The following is a 15,474-nucleotide window of genomic DNA, read 5'->3' on the forward strand; positions in this document are numbered from 1 at the left end:
ATCTGTGTAGCAGCAGATTCCCATGTTCCATCCCTACCTCTTAATCACCACAGAGCATAGCACACTGAAAAGAAAATTACTGTAGAACTGCATAGCTCCAGCTCCACACATTCCCTCCTGCCCTCACTCGCTTTCAATAGTATGTCTACACCGTGAAAAAAAACCGTGGCAGCTGACCTGAGTCAGCTGACTTGGGCTCGTCGTGAGGCTCAGATTGCGGGGCTATAAAATTGCAATATAGATGTTTGGGCTTGGATTGGAGCCCAGGCTCTGATACCCCTCCCCCTCACAGAGTCTGAGCTCTAGCCTGAGCCAAATGTCTACATGGCAATTCTATAGCCCTGCAGCCCAAGCCCCATGAGCCCGAGTCAGCTGACCTGGGCACTGAGACTCGTAGACATATCCTCTAAGGATACCCAGAGTGAGCCCCCTGAGAATTAAAGCTATGAAGCATGCATGGTGTTTTCAGTCCTTCCACAGACTCCTGCTTCTTCCACTTATTGCCTCAGAGTGGAACTGCAGCGGTTCTACTGCCTAAGAGAAAAGATTTGCCAATTTGGAAATAATTACTCCTTGTTCTCACATGCCCTCACTATTATCTTCTTACTGCTACTTCTGAACTCCAGATAAATCCTTGCAAGATATTCACAGTGAGGAAGATCAGACCAGTCAGTAAATTATTACTTGTTATTTTTATTCATAGAATCATAGAAGATTAGGGTTGGAAGAGACCTCAGGCGGTCATCTAGTTCAACCCCCTGCTCAAAGCAGGACCAACCCCAACTAAATCATCCCAGCCAGGGCTTTGTCAAGCCGGGCCTTAAAAACCAGTAAGGATGGAGATTCCACCATCTCCCTAGGGAACCCATTCCAGTGCTTTACCACCCTCCTTGTGAAATAGTTTTTCCTAATATCCAATCTAGACCTCCGACACTGCAACTTGAGACCATTGCTCCTTGTTCTGTCATTTGCCACCACTGAGAACAGCCTAGCTCCATCCTTTTTGGAATCCCCCTTCAGGTAGTTGAAGGCTGCTATCAAATCCCCCCTCACTCTTCTCTTCTGCAGACTAAATAAGCCCAGTTCCCTCAGCCTCTCCTCATAAATCATGTGCCCCACCCCGCATAATTCCATTAATTATTTCTCCTTTTCTCCCTCCCAAAAGTATTCTAAAATATTAACAGCTTAATTAGTGTGCACGCAAATCTGCATGCTCATTTTTCAAGCACTAGCACCAGTGAAAGCAGCCAGTAGATCAACACCTGTGTAGGCATGTGATGGAATTTATACAAGCTTCGCTCATGCCAAACTCATTTGGTCAACTCAAAGTCAAACTCAGCCAAAACTACAGAGCTTTGCAAGGTTTTCATCAAACCATTAATGGGCTCATGTTTGTTCAAAACATAGTCCAGGCACACTGAAAGGTTTAAAACACTGAGTGAATCTTATCTAGGTTTCACATCAATAATGAAAACAAAATCAGGTGAGGTTTGCCTGGCTTTGGGGGATGGGGGCTGTTATAAAATCTTAGCACAGCTCCAGCCTTCAAATCATTTTTGCTTTCTTCGTTGAGAAAACCGTGATTTTCCTATTGCTAGCGTTGAGGGACACAATGCAACTATCGCAGAATGAACTGGACTATATCTTGGTCTCTTTCATCATCAATAAAACCATCAGGTTGCTGCAACTGAGCTAGAAGAGGGATGGAGACCAAACACAACTTAATTTTCACGTGACATGTGGAATTTTCAAGGCTGGAAGTTGGACAAATACAACCACCCATCATTTGACTTGCAAAGTGAGCAAATTTGAAGTGGAAATTATCTGAAGAGAGAACAAACACAGAATCCCCTAATGTCATTTCTACACTTCTGTTTCCTATCGGAATATAACTGTAGTTATATTCCCTGTCCAGTAGTATTTATTCTACATTTAGTTAATGCAATTTCAATAGTGAAATCTTGAAATCTAGTTCAAAGCTCTTAGCCCTCATTTTTTATAATGATTTAAACAGTAAAGTAATTCTAGCTAATCAGCAGGATACATATTCATGAAAATGACTATTTTGAAAGCTGACTATCCCAATAAGTAAGACAAGAAAGAAACCCCTGTGGTGGGATCACGTTAGGCAACATTAACATTAGTACTGTGTACAGCAGAGTCAAAATAATCCATCAAATCAGAGAAAGCCACCAACCTTGCCAAAGCTGCCTTTCCCTAATACTTTAATGAAGTTGAACTCTTCAAGGCCCATTCGCTTGGTCTGGACTTGTTTGACTTCCCCGTTTTCACCATTCTCCCCAGGTTTATTAAGCTGATTGTCTGTTGACGTTGTTGCTGTCGCTCTGTGTTCTTCTCCTCGATTGTCAAACGACAAAGCTTTCCTAATGTTGTTTTCAAGCTCTTTGATTTCTGTGAAAAGGTGGGAACAACGGATTGACTTCTCTACAAACCCAGTCCATGCTATTGCAGGCGATTCCATCCCTCTTCTCATTATAAGAAATATACTGCTGAATCTCTTAGGTAAAGTTATTTAGTTATCTAAGGGCTTAGATAATGAAATTCATAAAAAGAACAGGAGTACTTGTGGCACCTTAGAGACTAATAAATTTATTAGAGCATAAGCTTTCGTGGACTACAGCCCACTTCTTCAGATGCATACAGAGTGGAATAAATATTGAGGAGATATATATACACACATACAGAGAGCATAAACAGGTGGGAGTTGTCTTACCAATTCTGAGAGACCAATTAAGTAAGAGAAAAAAAACTTTTGAAGTGATAATCAAGCTAGCCCAGTACAGACAGTTTGATAAGAAGTGTGAGAATACTTACAAGGGGAGATAGATTCAATGTTTGTAATGGCTCAGCCATTCCCAGTCCTTATTCAATCCTGAGTTGATTGTGTCTAGTTTGCATATCAATTCCAGATCAGCAGTCTCTCGTTGGAGTCTGTTTTTGAAGTTTTTCTGTTGTAATATAGCCACCCGCAGGTCTGTCATTGAATGACCAGACAGGTTAAAGTGGACAACTCCCACCTGTTTATGCTCTCTGTATGTGTGTATATATATCTCCTCAATATTTATTCCATTCTGTATGCATCCGAAGAAGTGGGCTGTAGTCCACGAAAGCTTATGCTCTAATAAATTTGTTAGTCTCTAAGGTGCCACAAGTACTCCTGTTCTTTTTGCAGATACAGACTAACACGGCTGCTACTCTGAAACCTGAAATTCATAAGTTACATTTCGGTACCACACAAATAATGTGATGCAGGGCATTCAATCTAAATAAATAGATCATGCTGACACTTTCACTTCCAAGTGCTACAGGCCCCATTCTGCTTCCAGACACACCAGCATAAATAAGGAATGAACACTAAGTCCTCTGAAGATTCAGGGTTCATGTGAACTCTCTCTTGTGGATTCACAGTTTCCCTGAGTTTCACTTTGAAGTCAATGGAATATATTGGTGTAAAGGAGAGGAGAATCAGGCCCTTTCAAAGTCTTTTTTTTTTTTTTTTTTTAAACTACATTCACAAAATTTCCCATCAGATTTCCGGATCCCTGAAGGTGACTTTCTGTGGCTCACACTTCTTGTTTAATTTGAAGCAGATTGTCTATCCAGGCCGGGGTCCATTGTAACAGCACTATTACTCCTCATAGAGACTGACACTAAAGCAATATTTATTGGTATGGAAACAAAACAGGTATCTAACCCTGATCACATGGAGAGGTTGGTGCTGACTTTGACCTGTCTTCTTCTGAAGGTGTGGTTCCAGGAACTGGCTGCTGAGATTCTGCACCTGCAATTAGCTAAGAACATTCCCACAAAAAGATATTCAGCTGTGAGATCCTCTAACACAAAGAGTGCAAAAGAAGCAACTTCACAAAGGGAAGGAATAAAGGGAACTGAGTATATTTCATCCTCGTTAAATTATCATCTCACTGCCTGTGTCAAAAGTTAGATTCCAATGCCTACAGTACAGGCTTTCACTTTAAAGATGAACTGAAATGCTCATCAAACGCACAGAAAGAAGTCTATGTAAGATTTCAATTCAGTAATATGTGAACTTAACAACTGCAAGCAAATATATTTGCAAACAAATTAGTCAACAAATATTAGTTCTTCCATTAGAGTCCAATCCCGCAGGGTGCTAAGTGTCCTCAGTGGCAGGTGTCATTGATGTCAGTAGGAGTTCATGCTGCTCAGTATTTTACTTACCCCAAGACCAGAGTTCTCGGTGTTGCCTTTTCCCTGTAATAGCAATAACAGTCCACAGATCTGTGCCGAAATCTTAGTGATATCCTCAAAGATTTTAGTGATGCCCTAACTCTTAATGCTGGGTTTGGGCCTTAAAATGTCTTTCAATTCACAATTAAAACATACTAATATATAGGTTTTAAGCCTCTGTTTCTGTTCATGAAATGGGATCTCAACCAGCTTCACAATTTATTTCTTACACAAGCACATAAGTACATCTTTAAATCCCCTGTCCTCTCACTGGTATGTTTGTTGCTGGACTGTCTCATTTACAAGTTACTACTGTCAAGATTAGGTGTTTTCTCTGAAAAGCTACTTTATTATTGGGGAAAAAAAAAACCCAGCCAGGTGGGCAGAAGGTTTTCTTTTCAAAACAGTAGTATTAGTATTACTGTAAGTACTAAAACAAATGAACTGGGTCAAATCAGCAGACCATCACCGGGTATATCACACACACATTCACTGTTGCTAGCAGAATTCACAAAAGACTCAATCCCGCAAGCTGCTGAGTTCCACCTCAGTCAATGGAAACTTCCTTAAATGTATATGGTGTGAATAACTACCTTCTTAGGTAAAGAGGTACTGCTAATTGAATGCCAGCATTTAGGAAACTGACACGGTATTCTAAAGGGGAGCAATGTTAGAATGTCAAAGTGTAAACAAATCACAGCATTTACTGAAATACTGCATGTAGTAACTTAGGGCCAGATTTGTAAAGGTACTTAGGAACCTAAAGATGCACATAGGTGCATAGTGGAATTTTCAAAAGTGCCTTAGCTCTTAACTCCAATTAATTTTAATTGCAGCATTAATGGAATTTAGTTGCATATACATTTCAAAGCGAAAATTAATATACTAGAAACAAATCTTCCCTAACTGAGTTTTTGGAAAACCTGAGAATATTTTCTACCTGTAAAACATTCCACAGCGAGCCCAGTTCTTCTTTACATTACACCTTTGCACCCATAATGAATTCAAAAGACAATATGGCAAAATGGAATTTAATATTTAGAGGAAACCCAGTTAGACAAAACACTGAGGAAGTATAGCAGCATACTATGTTTTACTAATCTTTAGCCAAATATTTTAATAGATTCCACCTAATATAACTTTAATGTTAAAAATTACATGTGGTCTGGGGAATAGGAGTGTGGACTTAGATCTACTGTCTCTGCCACTGACTGCTGCACAACTTTGGGGAAGTTATTTTCCCTCTTTCCCTGTTTCCCCTCTGACACTTAGTCTAAATAGACTAAGTTCTCTGGCTCTTACTACTTATTTGCACACTGAGCACAACAGGGCCCTGATTTTGGTTGGGCTCTCTACATGCTGCCATAATAATACAAGTGTGGTTATATAATGATTTTAATTCATGCTTCAATAAGTTCCTTCAACAAAATGACAATTAAGGATGGAATTTTCAAAAAAGCCTAAGAAGTCCCACTGAAAGTGTTAGGCACTTCTGAAAATCCTACTCTCAGGCTAGGTCTACACTGCGGGGGATCGATTTAAGATACGCAAATTCAGCTACGTGAATAGCGTAGCTGAATTCGACGTATCCTTTTCGATTTACCCCGCTGTGAGAACGGCGGCAAATCAACCGCGGCGGCTCCCCCGTCAACGGCGCTTACTCCTCCTGACGAGGTGGGAGTACGCGCGTCGATTCGGGGATCGATTTATTCATCTAAATGAGACACGATAAATCGATCCCCAAGAGATCGATTTCTACCCGCCGATTTGGGCACGAAGTGTAGACTAGCCCTAAGACTCTTTCAGAACCAATTTTGTAAACAGAGCTGCTGTACACTTTTATCAGTGGCAGTGCTATCAAATATTAGCAAGCACTGCACACTAATTTTGTGCAATTACAGTACAGCAATTTTTCTTTATTTTCCTAAGATTTGTTATTCAATTAATTGCTTTCCAATTTTCCCCTAACTTTTTGTTTGTTTTGCTTTAAACAGTTTTCTTAATATTTCAGGACAAATATGTAGTTGACCGTGAAAACAAAATTATGTCTAAAGCCAAGGGATTAACATATGTCAGGAGAACTGATTGTAAAAGTCACTCATTTCAAGAGGTGAGAGACCACTGCTATCACCATGCAAATGCAGATAGATATGAGACCACATGGTGATCAGGGCCACATTGTAAATCCAAATTAACTCAGTTGAATTCAGGATACATTTTAGGTGGCCCGTGATTTTTGTTCCAAGGAAAAGCAGATTAAAAAAGCAGATTAGCTTTGGAAATACCTGCTTGCAGCCAATTTCTTTTTATAAGAGAATGTTGCTGTTTCAGTGCATTTATCATCATTACAACAGTATCATAGGGTAGAGTCTAGCCTCTGGCAATCAAATGATCTCATGACAGTTTTCAACTAGATAAGCATATTTATATATTAGTCATGTATTTCAACGAGAGATCAAAGTAGTCACCTTGGCTTCTGAAAAGTCCAATTCCTCGTGCCAATCAAAATAAAACCCATCTTGACTGTTTAAGTTGTCTTCAGGTTTGCAAGACTCTACCATATCAAAACAGATTCCCCAAAGAATTTTACCAGGGAGGATGTATGCTAAAACTCCAGAGCCAAGTCCTTTTAGCCTTACTCACATGAATAGGCACATTGACTCCATTGGATTTCTTGAGTGAGTTAGGTGAGTAGGATTCAGCGCCAGCTGTTATTACTGATGTACATTCATTAATTTATTGCTCCTTTTTTGAGAGATTTTTGGTTACCTTTTTCCTTCGTTGCCCACTATTAGTGATCTTATCTGGAGTGACTCCAAGATCTGCAAGTACTTTAGCTATTCCTCTAGCATCCACTCCGCAGTTTGGTGCTACGTTTGTTTCACAGCGTCTATGTACATTCATCTTGCAAACTGCAATGAAATGTGTGGTGGGGAAAAAATGGTTTTCAGTAACTTAAATAGACATTTATTTTAAAATATCCATTTTATTTTATTTCAGTCAGATCTTTCAGGATCTAACATTTCTTTTAAAATATAATTCTATTTTGGTAGAAAAGAATTTAGCTGAATTTGCAATGGCACTTAACACACTAACATAAAATTATGAGTCCACTTCATTATTCTTTAGAATATAACAATGAAATATTAAATTTAACAGAAAATTGAAAATAATAGTTTTAGACATGCAACCTCAAGCTCCACGCATTTGGACACACACAATTCAGTTACTCTGGTAGTGGCCTGCGTAGGCTGAGCAACACGTCAAAGTGACTGGGCTAACCTCTACTTTCAGTTACACACATGATAATCCAGAATAACTCCTTTTACCTTCAGTACAGTTACTCTGGATTTACACTGGTGTGACAGAGCCCATTTGGCCCATTTATCTCTCCTAGTTCTATACTGAATTTTACTCACTGCCTACTATCACTTCAGCATACTCAACAGGGTTTTTACCACCATCTCAGCCTAAGAGGTGCTTTTGAATAGGTTATCCTGTATGTTTCAGTGCCTAGCACAATGGGGTCCTGATTCAGGACTAGGGCTCCTAGTCATTACAGTAATACAAATGATGACAATTAATTATTATTACTATTAAGACATTGATAAAAACCTTATTGAATATGCTGAGTTCATCATGGGTCAGTGAACAGTGCTACTCCTCAGGGCACTCCTCCTGCTCCTACTGAAGTCAATGGGAGCTGCATCAGGCCCCAGGACAGTGACAAGGCAGCCTTTACAACAACAGAGAAAACGAATAACCCTGCAAATCTCAGACATGTTCCAACTAGAAAAACATTTAGAGCTTTGAACTCAGCCTAATCCTGCTCCCATTGACTTCAAGGAGAGCGGAATTAGTCCTTAATCTAGCTCTTTCTAATAAACTGCTTACAGTAGTGTCTCTTCATCTGCTTTACTCAAGACTGTTATAATCCAGCATCACACTAACAAGCCATGTATTCATGTACCTAGTTTTAATTTTTATATGAGGCCAATCACATAATAAAATTATCTCCCCCTTTGGATAATTATCCTCTACACAAGATGCACTGATTCCCTCTCCCCCTCCCCCTTTCCCCACTACTGTCTCTGTAACTAGCATGTTAGCACGACCAGGGAAGTCATGTAGTTTCCTGGTTACTCAGAAAGAAAAAAAAATAGTAAAGAATGCAGACTTAATTAAAAATAAAGTGGATTGGATTTGTTGGGAGCCCACTGACATGTCTGAATAATTTAGCCTTCAGCGCCCTCTGGTGGAACACGATACAGAGCAGGCAAAATTACAAGTGGTGTCAGGCGCTAGATGGACAAGATTCTCTCACTTTAAAATTCAATTGGTCAAATTCCTCCCTGTATCAACAGAATTATACAAAGCATGAATTAAGCCCAGTTTACCACCCTATTTTCCTATTACGATTTTAACCAACATCTAGTCCAATACAAGTTACACTTCACAGCAATCCTGTAGAAACAGGTGCTCTATGCGCTCTGTGTATTTAGCAGCAATCCTGAGCACTTCAGAAAGAAGGTAGAAGTTCCAATACACTCCCTACTCTCAAGAATGGAGCAGAAAGGTATAGGAAGAAATCCCTATGGGCTTGTGTGTCTGTGATCCAAAACACAGCTGGTAGGTCGAACATTTGTCCTATGAGCCTTAACAGTGTGCCTTTAAGAGCGGAACTAGCTGAACTGAAACAAAGCAGAAAATTCTGTGCATTCTCAATATGTAAGGTTATTTAAACAGAGGGAGGAAGGGTAATAAGCAGTGTAAAACAAGATAAAAAAAAGAGCATTTCTCAGGAATAAGCTTTTCATGGAGGAAGCCAGCAGAGCGTGCTTAAGCAGGCAAGTTTCTGGAAAGGTGAGCATTGATTGGCACTAGTTAAAAGAAAAACAGGAAGCACTACTCTCCTGCTGAGAAGCAACCATTTCCAGTTGTTTGTGAATTTTAGATTTCATGCAGGTCATGGTGCATTTTTTACAGGAAACAGTTTTATAAGGAAAGCATGAAGAGAGGAATGAAGATGCTATATGCTGAACCATTATTTATACATGAGCACGATGATGATGATGTGGTGGTGGTAGGAGGAGGAGGAGGAGAAGCACCCAGAATATAAGGAATTGAAACTTAATTGTTATAGAATGGAAAGGAGATGGTAGATTGACTATAGTTCTGACTGAGAAATGGCAAATACCAACAAGACTCAGATGAACTGACAAGGGTGGTCTGAATTTCCCGCCAACAGAATTAAGGTGACATAGAAACATAGGGATGGCAATAATAGGAAAATAATAGTCTTAGACCTGCCACTACCCATCATTCAATGCTCCGGGGGAGGCTTAAGCTTCACAATGCTTCTTAGCGTGAAACACTCTGCTATGGGAGCAATTTCTTCATGACTCCAGCTGGTGATCACCTCATGCCCTGAAGCATAAGGACTGGCAGCTCCCTAATAATTTCATTTTTACCCAGTGTAACTGCAGAAGATATTTTTATTCGTAGACTGCAATGCCTTCTATATGTCACCTTTAGCTCCAGTTCTTTGGAAAATCAGGCAGTAAACGTAATCCTGTTTTTAAATTTACTAAGCTGAGTCTGTCAATTTATGGAAGATACAGTCTCTGTAATGTGAAAACAGTTTTAAATTTCATTAGATATGAATTTTTATGAGTTTGGCATGAGCTTCAAGCCATAGTCCATTAAAAACCCACAACAGATGGTTTGATTCTCCATTTATCCCAAAATGCTATTACCCTGGAAGTATTTGAACAGACTTTACTTCCCCTTTCAGAACTATTTATCTGTCTCAGGGGAATCTAGTCCTTAAGGCTGCCTCATTACCAAATGGAAATGTACATGCTCCTTCAGCAGAAAAGAAGCCCTATGTTATCCAATTTAGCAGCCACAAGGAGATTTGAGGCCACCTCTTCCCTGCTAAATCACAAAACAGCCTGTGTCAAGGAGATTAAGGAAGAGCAGCCAGTTTATTTCAGGTGCATGATCTAGCTTGGACTTGGGATGGGAAATCGATGCACAGTCCAACGTCTGTGTTCCAAATATTGAATAAGGACACAATCAATCCCATTCTTTCAGAATTACCATGGGAGGGAGCAAGCTAGCCTCCACATAACATGGTGCAGCCAGACATACAAAACCTTTTTTCTTTCTTTTTTCTTGGCTTGGGACTCAAGTTTGGTCCTGCATGGACTTTACACAGGTAAAGCTCAGCCTTCATGAAGATATGAAAGCAAAAAATAGTGTATAATTTCCATCCTACAGGAATAAAAATATCCAAGAAAAATTGAAGGGATACAAACCTTCATGCTTCTGGGCATACATCAACCTCTAACTAATCGGATTAGGAAGAAACATTCCCTGTGAGAAGGATATTTCATAGCTACCCACTACAGGGTTTCTTGCACCTTCCTCTGAAGCATCTGGTGCCAGATGTTGTCAGAGGCAAGACAATGGACTAGATTCTGATCCATGATGGCAATTCCCATTATCTTATGCTGCCACTTGCTTTTTACTATTAACTGTACCTGCTAGAAAACAGAATGACTTGGCAATAGTAACGTATTTTCCTGTTATGACAGACAAGCACTTCCCAAACCAATGCACTGGCTGAGAAACATAGAAAGTCTCTAAAGTAGAGGTGGTTCTCCTTACCTTTGCATTGTAAACCTTGTCTCAAAAGACCCCAGAGCAATGAACCACAGTGGTCACAGAAGGTGGGCACTTTGTAATTATGAATGCTGAACTTGTGAGGCATGTTGACACTGAAGCGCTGGGAGCCCACTTGCTGAAAAAAGCGAAGCACAGCATATTGAAATCCCCTTTGTTTCTAATTATTCACTTTTATAGTCAATGTGAATTAGGGCCCTGATATGTTTTGAAAAGTACAGAGGTGAAAAAAGATGAAATAGGTACATGTTGGTGTAATCATCCTTTTAAATGGGTTTATTTCCCCACAGAGTGTTCCACCTCTTTTTTCTTTCTTTTTTTTTGTTTTGTTTTGTTTTTGTTCTTGGTGTTCAAAAGATCACAGATAATTGATGGTGCAAAGACTGCAGTCTGCTTCCAAGCATTCCTGGAAATAACAACTGCACAGCTATCAACAGAGATCTCTCAGTGTGAAAGGCAAGGAAGTCGCTCCCAATTGTTTTCAGAGCAGGCATGGGAGGTGCTAGTACAGGAGAAAATGAAAGACGTCACAATCCACTTGCTTTTTTATATTCCACAGGTCTTTGGATTGGTAAAAAGAGAAAACAAGGTACGGTGTACAGGGAATCCACAGTACCATTAGCTACTGACTGAAGATCATCAATGAAAAGTTAAGGGTGCCCACTGCATAGCAAAAGATTTATTCCAATGCTTTTTCTCCCTCTTTCCTATTACTGCTGGCTTCTCTCCAGTGGGTTAGCACCCCTCTAAACAATGAGAACATCGTATCAGCAGTGCATCTAAGCTTCCACTAGTCTGGAGCCTGGGAACATAAATCTGCTCAAGTATCAGAGGGGTAGCCATGTTAGTCTGTATCCACAAAAACATCAAGAAGTCCGGTGGCACCTTAAAAACTAAGGCCTTGGCTACACTTACCCGCTAGTTCGACAGCTGGAAATCGAACTTCTGGGTTCGACTTATCGCGTCTAGTCTGGACGCGATAAGTCGAACCCGGAAGTGCTCGCCGTCGACTGCGGTACTCCAGCTCGCCGAGAGGAGTACCGCGGAGTCGACGGGGGAGCCTGCCTGCCGCGTGTGGACCAAGGTAAGTTCGAACTAATTCGAACTAAGGTACTTCGAACTTCAGCTACGTTATTCACGTAGCTGAAGTTGCGTACCTTAGTTCGAATTAGGGGTGTAGTGTAGACCTGGCCTAACAGATTTATTTGGCCATAAGCTTTCATGGGTAAAAGAAGTGGGTTTTACACCCACGAAAGGTTACACCCAATTAAATCTGCTCAGGAATTCAGATCTCCTTGTGGACACTGCTCAAAATCATTGTTAGCCAAAACACTGGTGCGGCGGGGCTACGTCATAACCCATGAAAGAGATCATGTTCCGGAGTGAAAGCACGTCTGCTCCCCAGATCAGGGGACAGAATATTCACTGCAGAGGTTAAAGTGTTGTTCTAATCTGAAACACACTGCAAAAATTGCCCTGGAGAATGCCAGCTGCTGGTGTGTCAGTGGCATCCACTTAGCGTACAAGTAAAATTCAGTTAGCGTACAAGTAAAAATTAATAAATAAATAAATAGAAGGTGGGGGAAGTGTTTCCCCCACCCATAAGTGCCAGGCCTACAAACTCAGCCATTGGCAGACAGTATACTTTACAGCATCTTTTATGCTACTTCAAGTTATGTGGAGGGGTGGAAGCAAATCTGGTTGGCCTGGCCCATAATTGCAGAAGCACAAAGGTGGTTTAAAACCACCTCTACGCACCCTCTCTATTTCCCCAAATTGCAGGCTGTGTCTTCACTGACAAAAATGGTTTGTCTTACCACGGAATAATCCAGGCACATTAGCTGTCCTTCTGTAAAAAGAGAATGGAGACAAGGCACTGCAGTTTTACTACAAGGTAAACTAGGGGATCTCATCTAATTACCTCACATTCACACTACAAGGCCATTGGCTCCATTTAGGATTGTACAGCAAGATAACTATCACGTGTTAGTTATCTCACTGTAAACATGCACCTTTGGTCAGTGCAGACAAAACCATACTGTGCATTTGTTAGCCACAGCTCAGGATCTGGGACCAGGTTTGGAGTGAGATTTTTGTCTTCTTTAAAAATGTACATCCTTTGAGGTGGGAGTCCTGTGTTCTTTTATATTTAGAGCAGTGGTGAGTACTGTTGGTAGATATAAATAATAATATAATAATTTCCAAGCTTAGTAAGACAGTTTATTTCATTATCAGCAGACATCATTTGCTTAAATATCTGGTAACATATACTAGATAGATAGATAATCCCTTTTATATTATGCACAACAAATTTCTCCATAGCTGTGAAGTAACTGTTAGAAAAGCTGTTAACTACACAGTAACTGGTATAACCTCTCCTGTGTTATTTTATAACTATGGGCATTATTCAATGGAGACTATTACATGTTTTGCTTTTCTTCCACATTTGGAAGCCCGGCATGCAGTTAGAGCAAGCCCCCTGTAAATAATTTATGTCACCTCTGGGCACTCTTTTATGTTAACATATGATGCACAAGCAGAGACTTTATACTACTGATAGCTAATGAATCACCCACTTTAAATGCAATTGGGAGGAAAAGGGTCTGAACCTGCTCCCTCTGCATTCAATGGCAAAACTTCCATTAACTTCAATGGAAGCAGGATAGAAACGAAAAAGAGCTTTGAGATGTCAGAGAATTTTGATTTTGTCTAACACTTGCTAGCCAGGAACAGACTGCTTTACAATTATTCCCAAGCAAATGGAGCTGTTATGGTGATTTGTCATTCAAGAGTAAATGTTATACTATGTGGAAACTGGAAGGGTGCAAACAAACTCCATACTTTTTTGTTGATGAAATGGAGGAGGCGGTAGTGACATGAATAGATAAAAAGATTTCTTTTTTATCTAGAGCATTTATTTTATAAATATTTACCTCGTCATGAGTTTCCTGTTTCTTTAAACCAGCACACTTAGTTATTATAAGCTCATGGCATCTCTTGTGGACTACACAAGTGCAAACTGTAAACAAAAAGGGGATGAAAGAATAAGTTTTCATGAAGACAGTTTTAAAAGTACAAGCTTGAAGTCAAAAGGCTAAGACACTGGATCCCTTCCCCTGGGATATGAAAGACATAGGCTAAAAAGGCCCAGATCCTCAAATTGTTGTTGGGAGCATTGTCGTAGTCATGTTGGTCCCAGTATTTGAGACACACAAGGCGAGTGAGATAATATATTTTATTGGATCCAATTCTGTTGGCACTGCTGCTGGAACATTTCTAGTAGTGGGCGCACTGAAAGCCAGCCCTCTTACCCTCGTCCACTATCCCACCACCCCAGCTGAGGCAGGGAACAAAGCCCTGGGTGTGGGGTGGCAACCGGGACCCTGGGCATATGGGACCAGCAGCCTGAGGAAATAGGCAGCACCCCGGGCGTGCGGGGGTGGCAGTGGGGAGCCGGTGGGTGCTGCAGCACTCCCTGCACCCATAGTTCCCGCACCTATGTCTATTGGTGAAAGAGACAAGCTTTCGAACTATATAGAGTTCTTTTGCAGATCTGGGTTGACTTGAAGATGATCTCGGTGTAGGCTGAAAGCTTGTCTCTTTCACCAACAGCACTTGGTCCAATAAAAAGATATTACATCACCAGTCTTGTTACTTCCAGATCGACAAAGGTATTTAGGCTTCCATCAGTGTTACTTAGGGACCGTAAATACCTTTGAGGATCTGGGCCAAGTGACTTGTGATTTTGGGTGTACAATTTAAAACACCTTAAAGGGTCCTGACTTTCAGAAGGTGTATTCTTTGCACTTTCTGAAGATCAGGCCCCTTTAAGGGACTCTCAGGATGGGCAACCAAAATCCAAAGCACCCAAAATTATAAACCATCTTTAAAACTCTCAGTCATAGCTTAGTTCTGTCACTAGATAGCAGCTTATATAAAACACTCTTTATTTGTTTAGCACAGTCAATGGGACCAGCACTATGTAAGACATGAAGATAGAAACAGCCCCTGCTTAAAGAGCTTTCAGGCTAAAAGAAACACAAAGGCACATGGGATTCACTGTAAAATCAGAAAAAGGAAGAAGTGAAGTGATTTTATTATTATTATTACTACTACTAATAAATGAAGATTTCCCATTGTTTCAGCAGGCAAAAGTGCTTTGTCAATATCCAGTGTCAGTCACATTTGAAAAAAATAAACAGACACAGTAGACAAATATCTGTAGATACAGCAGATGGGATAACAATTACAAGGTTATCAATCCATCGTTCTCAAGATGATGAAAAATTGTCCTCCATGAAAAAAAGACTGGCTACTTTTGATAACAAGACACTGAACTAGATGGACTACTGGTGTATTCCCAGAGGTGAAAGTAAGCCGTACCGGCAAGAGCCAGTGTGCCGTACCAGGGCGGCCCGGCTTCCCGGGCGGCAATTTAAATGGCCTGGGGCTCCCAGCAGTGGCTTTAAATTGCCACCAGAGCCCTGCTGCTGGAGTCCTGGGGTAGCGGCAACGGGGCTCCGGGGGTTATTTAAAGAGCCAGGACTCCCGCTGCCT

At 40.6% G+C, this 15,474-nt stretch overlaps 1 protein-coding gene across 2 annotated transcripts in view; it reads right to left on the reverse strand.

Moving 5' to 3' along the window:
* PRKCE (protein kinase C epsilon) overlaps positions 1–15,474 on the reverse strand; it is a 478,428-nt gene that overhangs the window by 142,873 nt on the left and 320,081 nt on the right. Inside the window, exons 5-10 of one of the 2 annotated variants that reach the window (XM_034764424.1) lie at positions 13,851–13,936; positions 10,903–11,035; positions 7,000–7,142; positions 4,222–4,254; positions 3,716–3,812; positions 2,198–2,412 (exon numbers count right to left, since the gene is read on the reverse strand). In XM_034764424.1, the coding sequence (XP_034620315.1) occupies positions 2,198–2,412; positions 3,716–3,812; positions 4,222–4,254; positions 7,000–7,142; positions 10,903–11,035; positions 13,851–13,936 (707 nt within the window). The remainder of the gene's footprint in view (positions 1–2,197; positions 2,413–3,715; positions 3,813–4,221; positions 4,255–6,999; positions 7,143–10,902; positions 11,036–13,850; positions 13,937–15,474) is intronic. The other variant, XM_034764425.1, reaches the window with a different exon arrangement.

The sequence above is a fragment of the Trachemys scripta genome, chromosome 3 (genome assembly GCF_013100865.1).
Source record: "Trachemys scripta elegans isolate TJP31775 chromosome 3, CAS_Tse_1.0, whole genome shotgun sequence".
In the NCBI taxonomy this organism is placed as follows: Eukaryota; Metazoa; Chordata; order Testudines; family Emydidae; genus Trachemys; species Trachemys scripta.